General features: G+C 40.1%; 1 protein-coding gene across 4 annotated transcripts in view; it reads left to right on the top strand.

The window, feature by feature from the left end:
• Nucleotides 1-12381, top strand: part of NELL1 (neural EGFL like 1) — a 418230-nt gene that overhangs the window by 22963 nt on the left and 382886 nt on the right. For all 4 annotated transcript variants that reach the window (XM_074955193.1, XM_074955195.1, XM_074955192.1 and 1 more), the window contains exon 3: nt 10848-10998. In XM_074955193.1, the coding sequence (XP_074811294.1) occupies nt 10848-10998 (151 nt within the window). The remainder of the gene's footprint in view (nt 1-10847; nt 10999-12381) is intronic.

Raw genomic sequence — 12381 nt, 5'->3', positions numbered from 1 at the left:
TGTATAGGGCAATATTTATAGTCTTTCCCTGTAATATCGAGCTGTTCAGCCTAATGGGAATGCTTTTCAGTTGATTAAAATATTCTCTGTTGTTTTTTTGCCTATGGTGTTAAAATAAGGGGATATTTTAAAACACAATTCCTTTGTTTTTTGCCCATGCGTGGTCAGCCAACAAATTATGAAGTCATGACATCAACCCTATCTGAAAATGTTTTTTAAAGGGATGAGGGGAAGTGCCAGTTTGGCCTTGGCAAAAATCCAGAATAGAAACAGGCAGAATTTTCAGTGGCTCATTGTTTAGTGTGATGTTAATATTTATCATATTCTAAATTGGATCCCAAACGGACAATGTTTCTGTAAAAAGTATAAGAAGTCTGTAATAAACCTTAGAAATCACTGCCTCTTCCCAGTGGTGCATAGATTGCCACTGGCTCTTTTGACAGTTCTTCTTGTGATTGTGTTGCCAGGGCACTGTCTGGTTTCTATAATGCTCTTTTAAACACTCTTGTGCAAAGGTGGAAATCAGTAATTGCAACATTTAGCTTTTGCAGCGATAATGCTACTGTACCTTGTGGGCAATACAGATAAACAGTGGGAAAGACCTTATAATCAGTGAGTCCTGAACTAATTAGCTAACAAGGCATGTAATTTGATTAACTCAATATGATTTAAGAGCAGATGATGTGCTTTTACTGGTACTGTGACTTCTCAAGCATTTTCACTGGCTAAGGAGTAGGTGTTTAATTTAAGAGATCAAACAGTTGCACGTGTCCTAAATAGTCTTGATTTCAGTGCTAGTATCTTTGGGGAAAACAAACAAAAACAAACTTTGCCTCAAAAGACAAGCCCAATAGCCACCTAAAATCTCTGAAACACACAAGAGTTGGATGCATTAATAACCGGTGGTAAATAAAGCCGACCTATATGAGGAAAATACAGGAAGCCAGACATTAGTTAATTGCTTGTGGTTGATCTGGAACACTGTTATTCCTCCTTGATTCCTCTACCTCCGCTGCTTTTCTGGTCAAATAAATGGTTTTGAAAACCATATCATTTTGCAATATAACATACTATCCAGGTCCTCTAGTTGATGGAATGTATGTATTCTTTTGCTGCTGAAGTGCCTTGTTGTCGTTATATTAGTTCATGTGAGGAGAAAGCAATTTAGGGCTCTAGACACTTGAAGCCCTCTATGTACCTAAACAAGTGCTCGCACCTGCAATGCAGACTTCTCCATAGCATTCTGCTAGTGTCTCTCAACTGGGTCCCACAGGGACCTTTCATTGGTGGGGGCTGAAAGAGGCGAACATTTTTTTTCTCCTTACTTTGTATTCATTTCCAAGTCTCATATGAGTAAATACTGCTCTGTTTGTCCCAGTGTGCCAAATTTAAGTAGTTTAGTTCTGAAATATTGCAGAGGCAACCAAAGGCATTTCTCTTAGACTCTCTGACAGCTACTTAATTAATATGATTTTGGTCATTCTTGCTGGTGCTCAAGTTAGACCAATTTCCCAGAGGTGAAAAGTCAGACATTAATCCACTAAACTAACTAACTTATTGGTTGAGGAGAGACTATGGTTTCATAACTGATCTCTTTCAGGTATTTTAGTGGCTCAGAATCTTGATTTCTCAGAGTTTTGGAATTTGAAACAGCATCCCTTAAAAGAAGATGGTTTTTTATTTCAAATAGTAAGTTCATATTGTTAAGAGATAGCTAGTCATAAACTAGTTTACAAATGTATGCACATCAGAATGACCGGAACACATGAATGTTTAAACCTGGTAAGATAAATTGTCAGGGTAATTTTACATCATGCAGAAGGAAAGTTTATTTAGAAATAGACTTGTTTTCCACCTTCTCTTCTCGAACCGCCTTTGTTGTATAGCCATGGGAACTTACCTTTGAAACATTAGCTGCTCACCCTGGTAATTGCTCCATCCTCTAATTTAATGAAAACCCATTACACCGAAACAATAATTAAAATGAGACATCATCTCTGTAGGAGGTTTGCATATTAAAATCAGTGAGCATTTCAATGCAGGCAGATCTTATTCTTGAGAAACAGTGTTTGAAGCAACATGTAAAAAGTGATTTATAATAATCTAGAAAGCTGTGCTGTTGAACATGATGCCCTACTGTTTATTGAATTGAGCAGAGCTGGCAACACAGATGCCAATAAAGCATTTAAAAAGACTTTTTTTTCTCACTAGTGAGACCTCCCCCTTAGTTTAAAGAAGGGCACGCACGTGGCAAGGCATATTACACCCCGGTCAGGTCTCTGTGGTTTTATAAGAGTTTGTGTTCTCTCCTGAGGGTAGGCTGGGAATCTTCTTTAAGTGGCTGCTTGCAGACTGTGATGTGTGTGCCTGCTGAGGTGGCGTAGACTATGTTGGCAAGCCTGCAGTCATGGGTGCCCCAGGTGATGAGAGCCCTAATGAAGGCTAATGTGTTGCTCATGTTCTATGCTGCATAGTATGAGCTGGTTTGTGCTGACTGAGAGCTGTATGGGGATAGTAACCTGAGTGCCCTGGGGAATCAGGATGGTCATATATACCTGTTCACCTCAGTTCTGGCTGGCACACCTTGCAGATTCCCTCCAGCTCATATTTAAGATGGAAACTTCCACCCATTGTTTCACTAACTCTACAAAAATACACACACCAGCCTGGAGACAGAATCAACCTTTCTGTGGGATGGGGCTCTTCCCCCTTGACTACTCCAGGCCAACTTGGTTTTGCCTGCATTTGGTAGGAAAGGATATCTCCCTGAGGCTTTTCTCCTTTTGGCAGCGAAATGAATCATCACTGGCTACAATCCCTGTGGTTGGTGTTTTTGTCCTTGCATAGCCTTTTACAGCTCTTTGAGACTATCGCCTTTTCTAAGGAGCTTTTTTGTAGTGGAAAGGAGGGATGATGTTCCTCTGAAATATCCCTATTTCCACCTTTGCTACTTCCATTAAAAGTCTTATGTTGGGATGACCCTGCCTCTAGCTGAAGAGCTGTATTTTGCTTTTGGATCCCTTAAGGGTTGTGATGAGGCACATCATCTTTTTCCAAGAGGAAGATTGGACAAATGACCAGGGAGGAGTATAACAATATTGCTCGGGCATGCAGACGTGAAATCAGGAAGGCCAAATCACACTTGGAGTTGCAGCTAGCAAGGGATGTTAAAAGTAACAAGAAGGGTTTCTTCAGGTATGTTAGCAACAAGAAGGTGGTCAAGGAAAGTGTGGACCCCTTACTGAATGAAGGAGGCAACCTAGTGACAGAGGATGTGGAAAAAGCTAATGTACTCAATGCTTTTTTTGCCTCTATCTTCACGAACAAGGTCAGCTCCCAGACTACTGCACTGGGCAGCACAGCATGGGGAGGAGGTGACCAGCCCTCTGTGGAGAAAGAAGTGGTTCAGGACTATTTAGAAAAGCTGGATGAGCACAAGTCCATGGGGCCGGATGCACTGCATCTGAGGGTGCTAAAGGAGTTGGCGGATGTGATTGCAGAGCCATTGGCCATTATCTTTGAGAACTCATGGCGATCGGGGGAAGTTCCGGATGACTGGAAAAGGGCTAATGTAGTGCCCATCTTTAAAAAAGGGAAGGAGGAGGATCCTGGGAACTACAGGCCAGTCAGCCTCACCTCAGTCCCTGGAAAAATCATGGAGCAGGACCTTAAGGAATCAATTCTGAAGCACTTAGAGGAGAGGAAAGTGATCAGGACCAGTCAGCATGGATTCACCAAGGGCAAGTCATGCCTGACAAACCTAATTGCCTTCTGTGATGAGATAACTGGCTCTGTGGATGAAGGGAAAGCAGTGGATGTGGTGTTCTTTGACTTTAGCAAAGGTTTTGATACTGTTTCCCACAGTATTCTTGCCAACAAGTTTAAAGAAGTGTGGGCTGGATGAATGGACTATAAAGTGGATAGAAAGCTGGCTAGATTGTCGGGCTCCACGGGTAGTGATCAATGGCTCCATGTCTAGTTGGCAGCCAGTATCAAGCGGAGTGCCCCAAGGGTTGGTCCTGGGGCCAGTTTTGTTCAATATCTTCATAAATGATCTGGAGGATGGCATGGGTTGCACCCTCAGCAAATTTGCAGATGACGCTAAACTGGGAGGAGTGGTAGATATGCTGGAGGGTAGGGATAGGATACAGAGGGACCTAGATAAATTAGAGGATTGGGCCAAAAGAAATCTGATGAGGTTCAAGAAGGACAAGTGCAGAGTCCTGCACTTAGGATGGAAGAATCCCATGATCCGCTACAGATTAGGGACCGAGTGGCTAGGCAGCAGTTCTGCAGAAAAGGACCTAGGGGTAACAGTGGATGAGAAGCTGGATATGAGTCAACAGTGTGCTCTTGTTGCTAAGAAGGCTAACGGCATTTTGGGTTGTATAAGTAGGAGCATTGCCAGCAGATCGAGGGATGTGATCGTTCCCCTCTATTCAGCATTGGTGAGGCCTCATCTGGAGTAATGTGTCCAGTTTGGGGCCCCACACTACAAGAAGGATGTGGAAAAATTGGAAAGAGTCCAGTGGAGGACAACAAAAATGATTAGGGGGCGGGAGCACATGATTTATGAGGAGAGACTGAGGGGACTGGGATTGTTTAGTCTGCAGAAGAGAAGAATGAGGGGGGATTTGATAGCTGCTTTCAACTACCTGAAAGGGGGTTCCAAAGAGGATGGATCTAGTCTGTTCTCAGTGGTAGCAGATGACAGAACAAGGAGTAATGGTCTCAAGTTGCAGTGGGGGAGGTTTAGGTTGAATATTAGGAAAAACTTTTTCACTAGGAGTGTGGTGAAACACTGGAATGGGTTACCTAGGGAGGTGGTGGAATCTCGTTCCTTAGAGGTTTTTAAGGTCAGGCTTGACAAAGCCCTGGCTGGGATGATTTAGTTGGGGATTGGTCCTACTCTGAGCAGGGGGTTGGACTAGATGACCTCCTGAGGTCCGTTCCAACCCTGATATTCTGTGATACAAGGGCTCCTAAGATGTGGCTGTCCAGGGAACAAGGATCTGAACTTAATATTCACATGTCCTACATGTCTCCTGCCAAATGACTGCCTGACCAGTCTCTTATACCAATACTAAGTAACTAATCTAATCTGAAAAGCTGAATACAAACAGGGTGATTTCACCATTTTAAGTCGTTTTATAAAAATAAATGTTGATTTAAAATTAAACTTTTTATTGCTGATGTACAAAATAATGGTATCTCCTTACAAGGTGGGCGGGGGTGAACAAGTCAAAATAGGCAACAAAGGAACACCGCATTTAAAAGCCAGTAGTCTTTGAGATTTGAGTTTCACTGTCCACTTTGGCTGTCATTGAAACCCAAGCTCTGATTTTGCAAACTTCTGCTTGCTTATCCAGATCTTCTGTGAATGTGAGGGAATGGAGCACCAACCAGTTTGAGTATAAATGTTCCATACAGGTGATACTGAAAGTATATTGAATCAAGCAGCTTTCAAATGGATTGGGATTAGGGGTATAGCAATAAACTCTCCATGCACTGAAAAAAGAAATGAATCAGAAAGAGGCTCTTTAGAGCTTTCCCAGACAGGATATTTCAAAATACAATATAACTATTGAAAGACATTTAAGACCAGATCATGTCGTCTTTACTCACGGGAGCAATCCCTATAGTCTCATTGACTCCAGTGGGAGTGTTTGAGGAAAGACTACTCACCAGAATAAGGATTGTTCATGTGAATAAAAGTTGCGGGGTTGGGACCACAATTGTTACACATTTCTTCCATTGCTTGTAGTACTGGGGACCATGGATTTGAATGGAATACAGGCATTGATGTTGTGAAACGTCACCTTCAGAGAATTTGTTCCACTGTGTCAGCTGCTTTTGTCCTTTTCCCTACTAATTTTCAGAGTAGCAGCCATGTTAGTCTGTATCCGCAAAAAGAAAAGGAGTACTTGTGGCACCTTAGAGACTAACAAATTTATTTGAGCATAAGCTTTCGTGAGCTACAGCTCACTTCATCGGCATCCTTTTCTTCCTACTAATTTTGTCCACTTCGATTTGGGGATCATTTTGCAGAAGCCAACCTGGCTCTTTTGATTTACTTCCTTGTTGGGGGTTTTAACATCCTCTGGTATGTAAGTGGCAAAGCTCTAAGGATATTTTAGTTGCTGTGAACTGGGGAGAGTTGAGACAGTGATGGGTCTATCAGAAATATATGGTCTGAGGGCCAAATTTGGATTAAGTGCTTTTAAGGCCTGAGCCTGTGAGACGCTGAGCTCCCCTAATTCCACCTAATTTAAAAGAGTACAGGCTCTCATCACCTCACAGGATCAAGCACTTATTGCAGATATAGTCTGTCTTGCTGTCTTCATCCTCCTCCATTTCTCCAGTCGCTGTATCTGAACACCCCATACTCATTAAGAGTCTGATTCTTTGCCCATTAAAGTCAGTGGCACAGCTTCCAGACCCTACTGTAACACTATAGGAACATTGTTTATGTGGACCTATATTATGGCTGCCCGTCAGAACTATTCAGTGCCAGCATCATGATCAGTCCCCATGGGGAAAGGTGTTTAGGGTATTAAGGTTATGTGCTTGTGCATATGGGCCATTATCCACTGTGTCTCAGGCCATGGAAGAACTGTGGAGTGTGAGCACTGCAGGTTGAGAGAACAACATAGCTTGCATGTTGTGGTCTCCTGTGCACTGCTTTTCCGATGAGGTCCTATGTGGCTCCGTATTTTGGGCTTTGTGTTAGTCTCGGTGCATAGTTCCCTTTATTAGATTTATAGCAGTTTTCAGGTAGGCCACATTTTTGGGTTTAAATGACTTGACACTTAATGGGCAAGTTATGGTGGCCCAAATATGTCTCTGATTAGCATTCATAATAATTATGAAGGATTTCATAAAATATACAGATGAGTATTTTAGATTTGACACTAACAGAACAGTAGAGGCATTAAGCTAGTTATACTGTGTATATGTCAAGATAGTGCTTAACAAAAAGTGTTAAATGTCTGCAGAATCTAACCATTTGGCATTATGTACTGGTTAATTTCCTAATTAGTATGTTCTCTGTGTCTTTAAACCCCCTGGCAACAACTCCATCAACTCAGAGGATTTCACCAGCATTTGGCAAAATAGGAACTAAATCCCACAATTTGAAATTTAGTTGGAGGTGCTTAAAGTAAGCACCATTGATAATTACAGTTAATGCATACTGCTAGTTCAGACAGTAAGTGGTGATCTCTTATGCCGAAAAGTAATGTTGCTCAGCATATAGACATTTCCTTTTTAGGATTTTAGAATTCCATATTTTTTTTAAACAAAAGAATCTTCTGTTTCTTTGCTTTGTTCAAGGTAGAAATCTCCCTCAGTAGATCCTTCGAGAAGGCTTATTATATCAGTTTGCACTTTCAAATAAATATACAGAGCTGCTTTATTCACCTGGGTTTGATTTGAGAAACACTTTGACTTGTTTAAAGAAACCCCCAAACACCCAACATTTCAAATTAAGAAAACATAACCACATAGCAGGGCATGAGAAAGTCATATCTTCATCTCTTTGTTTTTTGCTGAGGTCGCATTATCAGTCAAGTGTGAAGTAATATTTCATTGAAGATGACTAGATAAAGCAATACTCTGTTACACAGGAAAGAAAATAGCACTTTATTACAAGGAGCCAGTTATTTTTTATAGATAATGTAAGAACTATTTTTCCCTGATGGGCAGCTAGCTTCCTCCCATCCCCCTCAGAATTAAAATTGACGGAAAATAGAAGTCTGAGCATATAGTGCTTATCATTCATTTGAATGATATTTTGTCTAGAGATCAGGTGAAACACAGAAGATTGCTCAAAAGCAGATGATGTACATGACAACCATGTGGACTAAATATATACACACCTTTTTTTTTTTTAACCTTATAGGGTCAGGTCCTGCTATCTGATCCATGTAGGTGGATCCCTGCACATGTGTGAAGTCCATTTGAACTAGAGAGAACTGTACACAAGCAGACTGACTTGTCCACCTGTACGAGTCAGGTGGCAGGATTGGGAGTCCTATTACCAGTCGGCTCTTAAAAAAAGCTCTGTGTTTCCAATATAGTGATGTCAATTATGTTAAAAAGTGTGTCCATAATCTTTTCCATGTCAGCAAGTATGTTCCATTGCTAATGTAAGGCTTTATCCTGCAAACACTCAACTACAAAGGCTGTTGGTCAGTAGGATTATTCATGGTAATAACAATATACATGATAGCTAAGTGTTTGTTTGCAGGATTTGGCCCTTACAAGTTATTTTCCCTTTCTAGGAATATACTGTAACAGTGGTCTAAAACACTATATTAATATTGTTCCAGTGGTTTGAGCCCCTATTCTAGAAAACTGTAGTATTTTACATCCATGTTGTATATTTTTTTTAAAAGTAGCTGAATGCATAAGAGAGAGGCATTCTGATGTATTCATGCACTATTAAAAGACACAGGAATATAGTATTACATTTTAAAGTGTTTTTCTAAAAGAAAGGCTCAGTGTATTGAAACTCAAACCATATGGATTAACAAAAAACATTCTTGAGGTAAATATCCTCATTTTGTTCTGGGTCATTTAATGACCTGGAAATTTAGGATTCTGTGAAGATTCTCTGAAATTTGCCAATGGAAGTGTCCCTTACAAAACTACCAATGTTTTCAGTATGGATTCATTATTATCTGAAAGAACTTCAAAAATGGTTTGAACGTCATATATTTATTTTTAGGATTTTCATGACATTGAAATATTTTGGAAACTTCAAATCAAAGAGCAAAAATCTTTTACTTTCAAGTTTTTGGGATTTTGTACTGAATTTTTCACACCTTAATGGCCCAGATTAATTCCTGGTGTAATTGTGCTGGCTTTAATTTTATGTCTATTTTGCTCCACAGTTTGAGGACTGGATCAGCAGACTGATGATTTTAAAAAAAACAAAAAAGAAAAAAAAAACCCTGTCCTTTCCGTACCTTTTTTTTTTTTTTTTAATAATGGATTAAATATGAATTGAGTTAATTTATTGGGTATGGGAGCATGGAAGACCTTCATGGAGGATATCCTCATGTTCTCAAGGAGGCAGCTGAACACTAATTGTCATTTAGATGTACACATTTATATCCCTTGCAGCTAGGTTTTAAAAAGAACTAGATAATTTTATGACCATTAATAACATTTGTAGCTATGCAAGCTAAACTAAGATAATGATATGGATAATCAAATCTCCAGCTTAAGGACATAAGCTGGTCACCTACAGCGGACAGGAAGGATTTTCCCCCCTCCCATGGTGTTGTACAATTTGCTGGCTACATTAGAGATTTTTTTTCTGAAGCTTCATGATTTTTGCAGGATACAAGACTAGACAGACTAATAGTCTGTATGGTGAATCTTAGGGGTGAGTTTGAGCCAATGGACTAGATTTTTAAAACTGACTAGTGATTTTGGATGCCCCACTTGAAATACCTTAGGGATGCTGGATTTTGAGTGGGGGAGTAGACAGCATGTTCTGAAACTCAGTCTGCTTTAAGACTTTTCAGGTTGGGCACCCCAAAATTGAGGTACCCCAAATCACTAGTTTAAAAATTTTGAGCACAGAATTTGGATTCTCTCCATGGAGTGGAGTTCCCTCAAAGTTAAGGGGTGTTTAGGTGTCAATTTTTTTTTCTGGGTCCATCTTCTGTTCTTCTCTTGAATCCAATAAACATAATTTTATGACAGTACATTAGGTTCTTTATAGTGAGGCTCTGTGCTGTAAATTTCATAATTTTTTGTCCGTTACCCTACAGCACTTACACTGGACCAGATCCTTCAGTAGTGCTACTCTGATTTATACCAGTTGAGGAACTGAGCCAGAATGTTTGGCTTCAAAGAAAGCCTTTCTAAAGAAGCAGCACGTGGCTTTCTAATTGGTAATGGCATTTGAGAAAAGAAAGTGACACAGGCCCCAAAAATATGTGATAAAGTGCCAGCATGAAAGACATGACAAAACAAAATAGCAGAGGAAGGTGAAATGATGCATGATTCATTCCTTTAACAGATTTTCAGTGTTCCCTTTCCTTTCATTATTCACCATCTTAGAGGTTAGTGGTGTGCAGTAAGAAATGGTGAGATAGCAGTGGGTGCGTTTGAACAGAGGTGACTTTGGGTCTAAGAAGAGCAGAGAGTGGGAAGGCATGCCACTGATGGACAACAGCAGAATTAGCAAGACTGAAACATCTCTGGCCCTACTTGATCAGAGTGTAGATTAATAAATATTGTATGAGCTGTCGCACATTGCTTGTTTAAACTGAGAAATCCCAGAAATGATAGTGTATTGCAAGCATGTCTTGAATTTATTTTGGGCAAAGGCATAGCTATGTAGCATTGTTAGCAATAATACATCTCTGCCCTACACAGCGCAAGGACAGGGTCCCTCACGTATATTGTGGAGAGATGGTAACTGAGTCAATGGTAAAATTGAAATTGGAGCTTGGTAAGTGGCATTGGGAGCAGGCAGTTCCTGATATTCCTTGGAATTTTGGAGATTATTTATCTGACTGCAGCACACCTTGTTTACAGCAACTTAATCTGCTTGCAGCAGACCCAAATTGCTTAGCATCCTGTCAACATTTCTGTCAGAAAATCAGTGCCTGGCCAATTGTGAACTTGTAAAGGTGGGCACATTGACAGAGATGGCATTTTGGGTTTTCACATTGAATGAATACAGCTGTAGCGTGCAGTACACGACTGTTGAAAAATATTGATGGAAGAGGAAAATAAAAAGTGTAATCTGAATCCTTCAGACTTGGCTTTTTTACTGTGCCGTTGTGTTTTTTCCCTCCCCTTCTCTTCTTATCGATGAAACTCTTTAGATGTAGAAAGAGAAATCCATGCAGCGCCCCATGTGAGCGAGAAGTTAATTCAGCTCTTTCGGAATAAAAGTGAATTCACGTTTCTGGCCACCCTGCAACAGAGGGCATCAACTTCTGGAGTTGTACTGTCCATCCGAGAGTTGGAGCACAGGTAAGAGGAAATCTCGTCTTTGCTGAAAGCTTCAGTTTTCTTCTATAGCAGAAGTATCTCTGCACTTAATGGTCTAGCATGACATTGAGCTAAAGTAGTAGTTGAAACATCTGAAGTGACAGTCAAAGTCTCTGTTTCATAGATTTGTCAGCTATTTTTTTTGTTAAAACAAAAGGAGGCAGGATACTTTATTCAGTAAAAGACTTCATATTACTTTGATCTTTTAGTTACTTTTAAGCCAACGAGGTAGGTACTTAACACACCATAGAAGCCCCTGTAATGTCATCTCTATTAGTTCATCATGTGTTTCACTTCTTCAGGGATGTTAAATCTACATACATTGCACAGTCCCATGCTTCCTTCTTCACTACGTTTTGTATCATTTTAAATAGTTTCTGCTCTTTTGAGGTCTAGCAATTAGACCATTATTGAAACCTATGCTTTGGATGCCTTCCAGATGGTGATGCATTTTATGTTCCCTTCCTGAGATATAAATGTAGTGTAAATTTAAAAAGATTTGTCTTCGTTTACTGTCAATGGGAAAAATGATCTCTTTGGATAGCTGTTGTGACGTTGCACTCCATATGCTTTATGAAAATATGCTTGGAATGTGAATATGATGTAACTGGAATATGCTTTGTGCAAAAGGTATCTTGTAAGGTATCATTACAAAGCTTATAATCTACTGAGTATGTTCATCCTATTTGTATGTATGTATCATTTTTGTATCTAAAACTAGAAATATGACGTTATCTCTAAGGTCCTTTTGTAATTATACAAAGTGTGGGCCATTAATGGTGGTTTAGAATCTTGATGGTACCCACTGACTAGGACATTTGGCTGTAGATGGTTTATTTACCTGCAAGCCTTCTTGTGGATGTGGGGGCCAGCCTGTGGGTAATGAAGAATGAGGTCTCACAGTGACATTGACAGAGATGGCATTTTGGGTTTTCACATTGAATGAATACAGCTGTAGCGTGCAGTACACGACTTTTGAAAAATATTGATGGAAGAGGAAAATAAAAAGTGTAATCTGAATCCTTCAGACTTGGCTTTTTTACTGTGCCATGTCACCTGATACTGGAATCCATCTTAAACCTGGTACTTTTCCATTTAGAAGGAGGGGTGGGAACCCAGAGAGACAAAGGATTCCCATCTTGGGCCAAATCTATAAAAGAGGGTAGAACAGAACAAAGGGGGCTGAAATCATGAGAAATACCCTAGTTACCACCTGAGCTGGAACTAACAAGAACTGTACCGGGGAAAGGATTGGGCCCAGACTAAGAAAGTGTCTAGTCTGTGAAAGAAGCTTATTGAAACATCTCTGAGGGTGAGATTTACCTGTATTCAGTTTCTTAATGTATTATGCTTAGAGTTGCGTGT

Source organism: Natator depressus, chromosome 6 (assembly GCF_965152275.1).
Source record: "Natator depressus isolate rNatDep1 chromosome 6, rNatDep2.hap1, whole genome shotgun sequence".
In the NCBI taxonomy this organism is placed as follows: domain Eukaryota; kingdom Metazoa; phylum Chordata; order Testudines; family Cheloniidae; genus Natator; species Natator depressus.
This window is presented reverse-complemented; position numbering and strand designations above follow the sequence as displayed.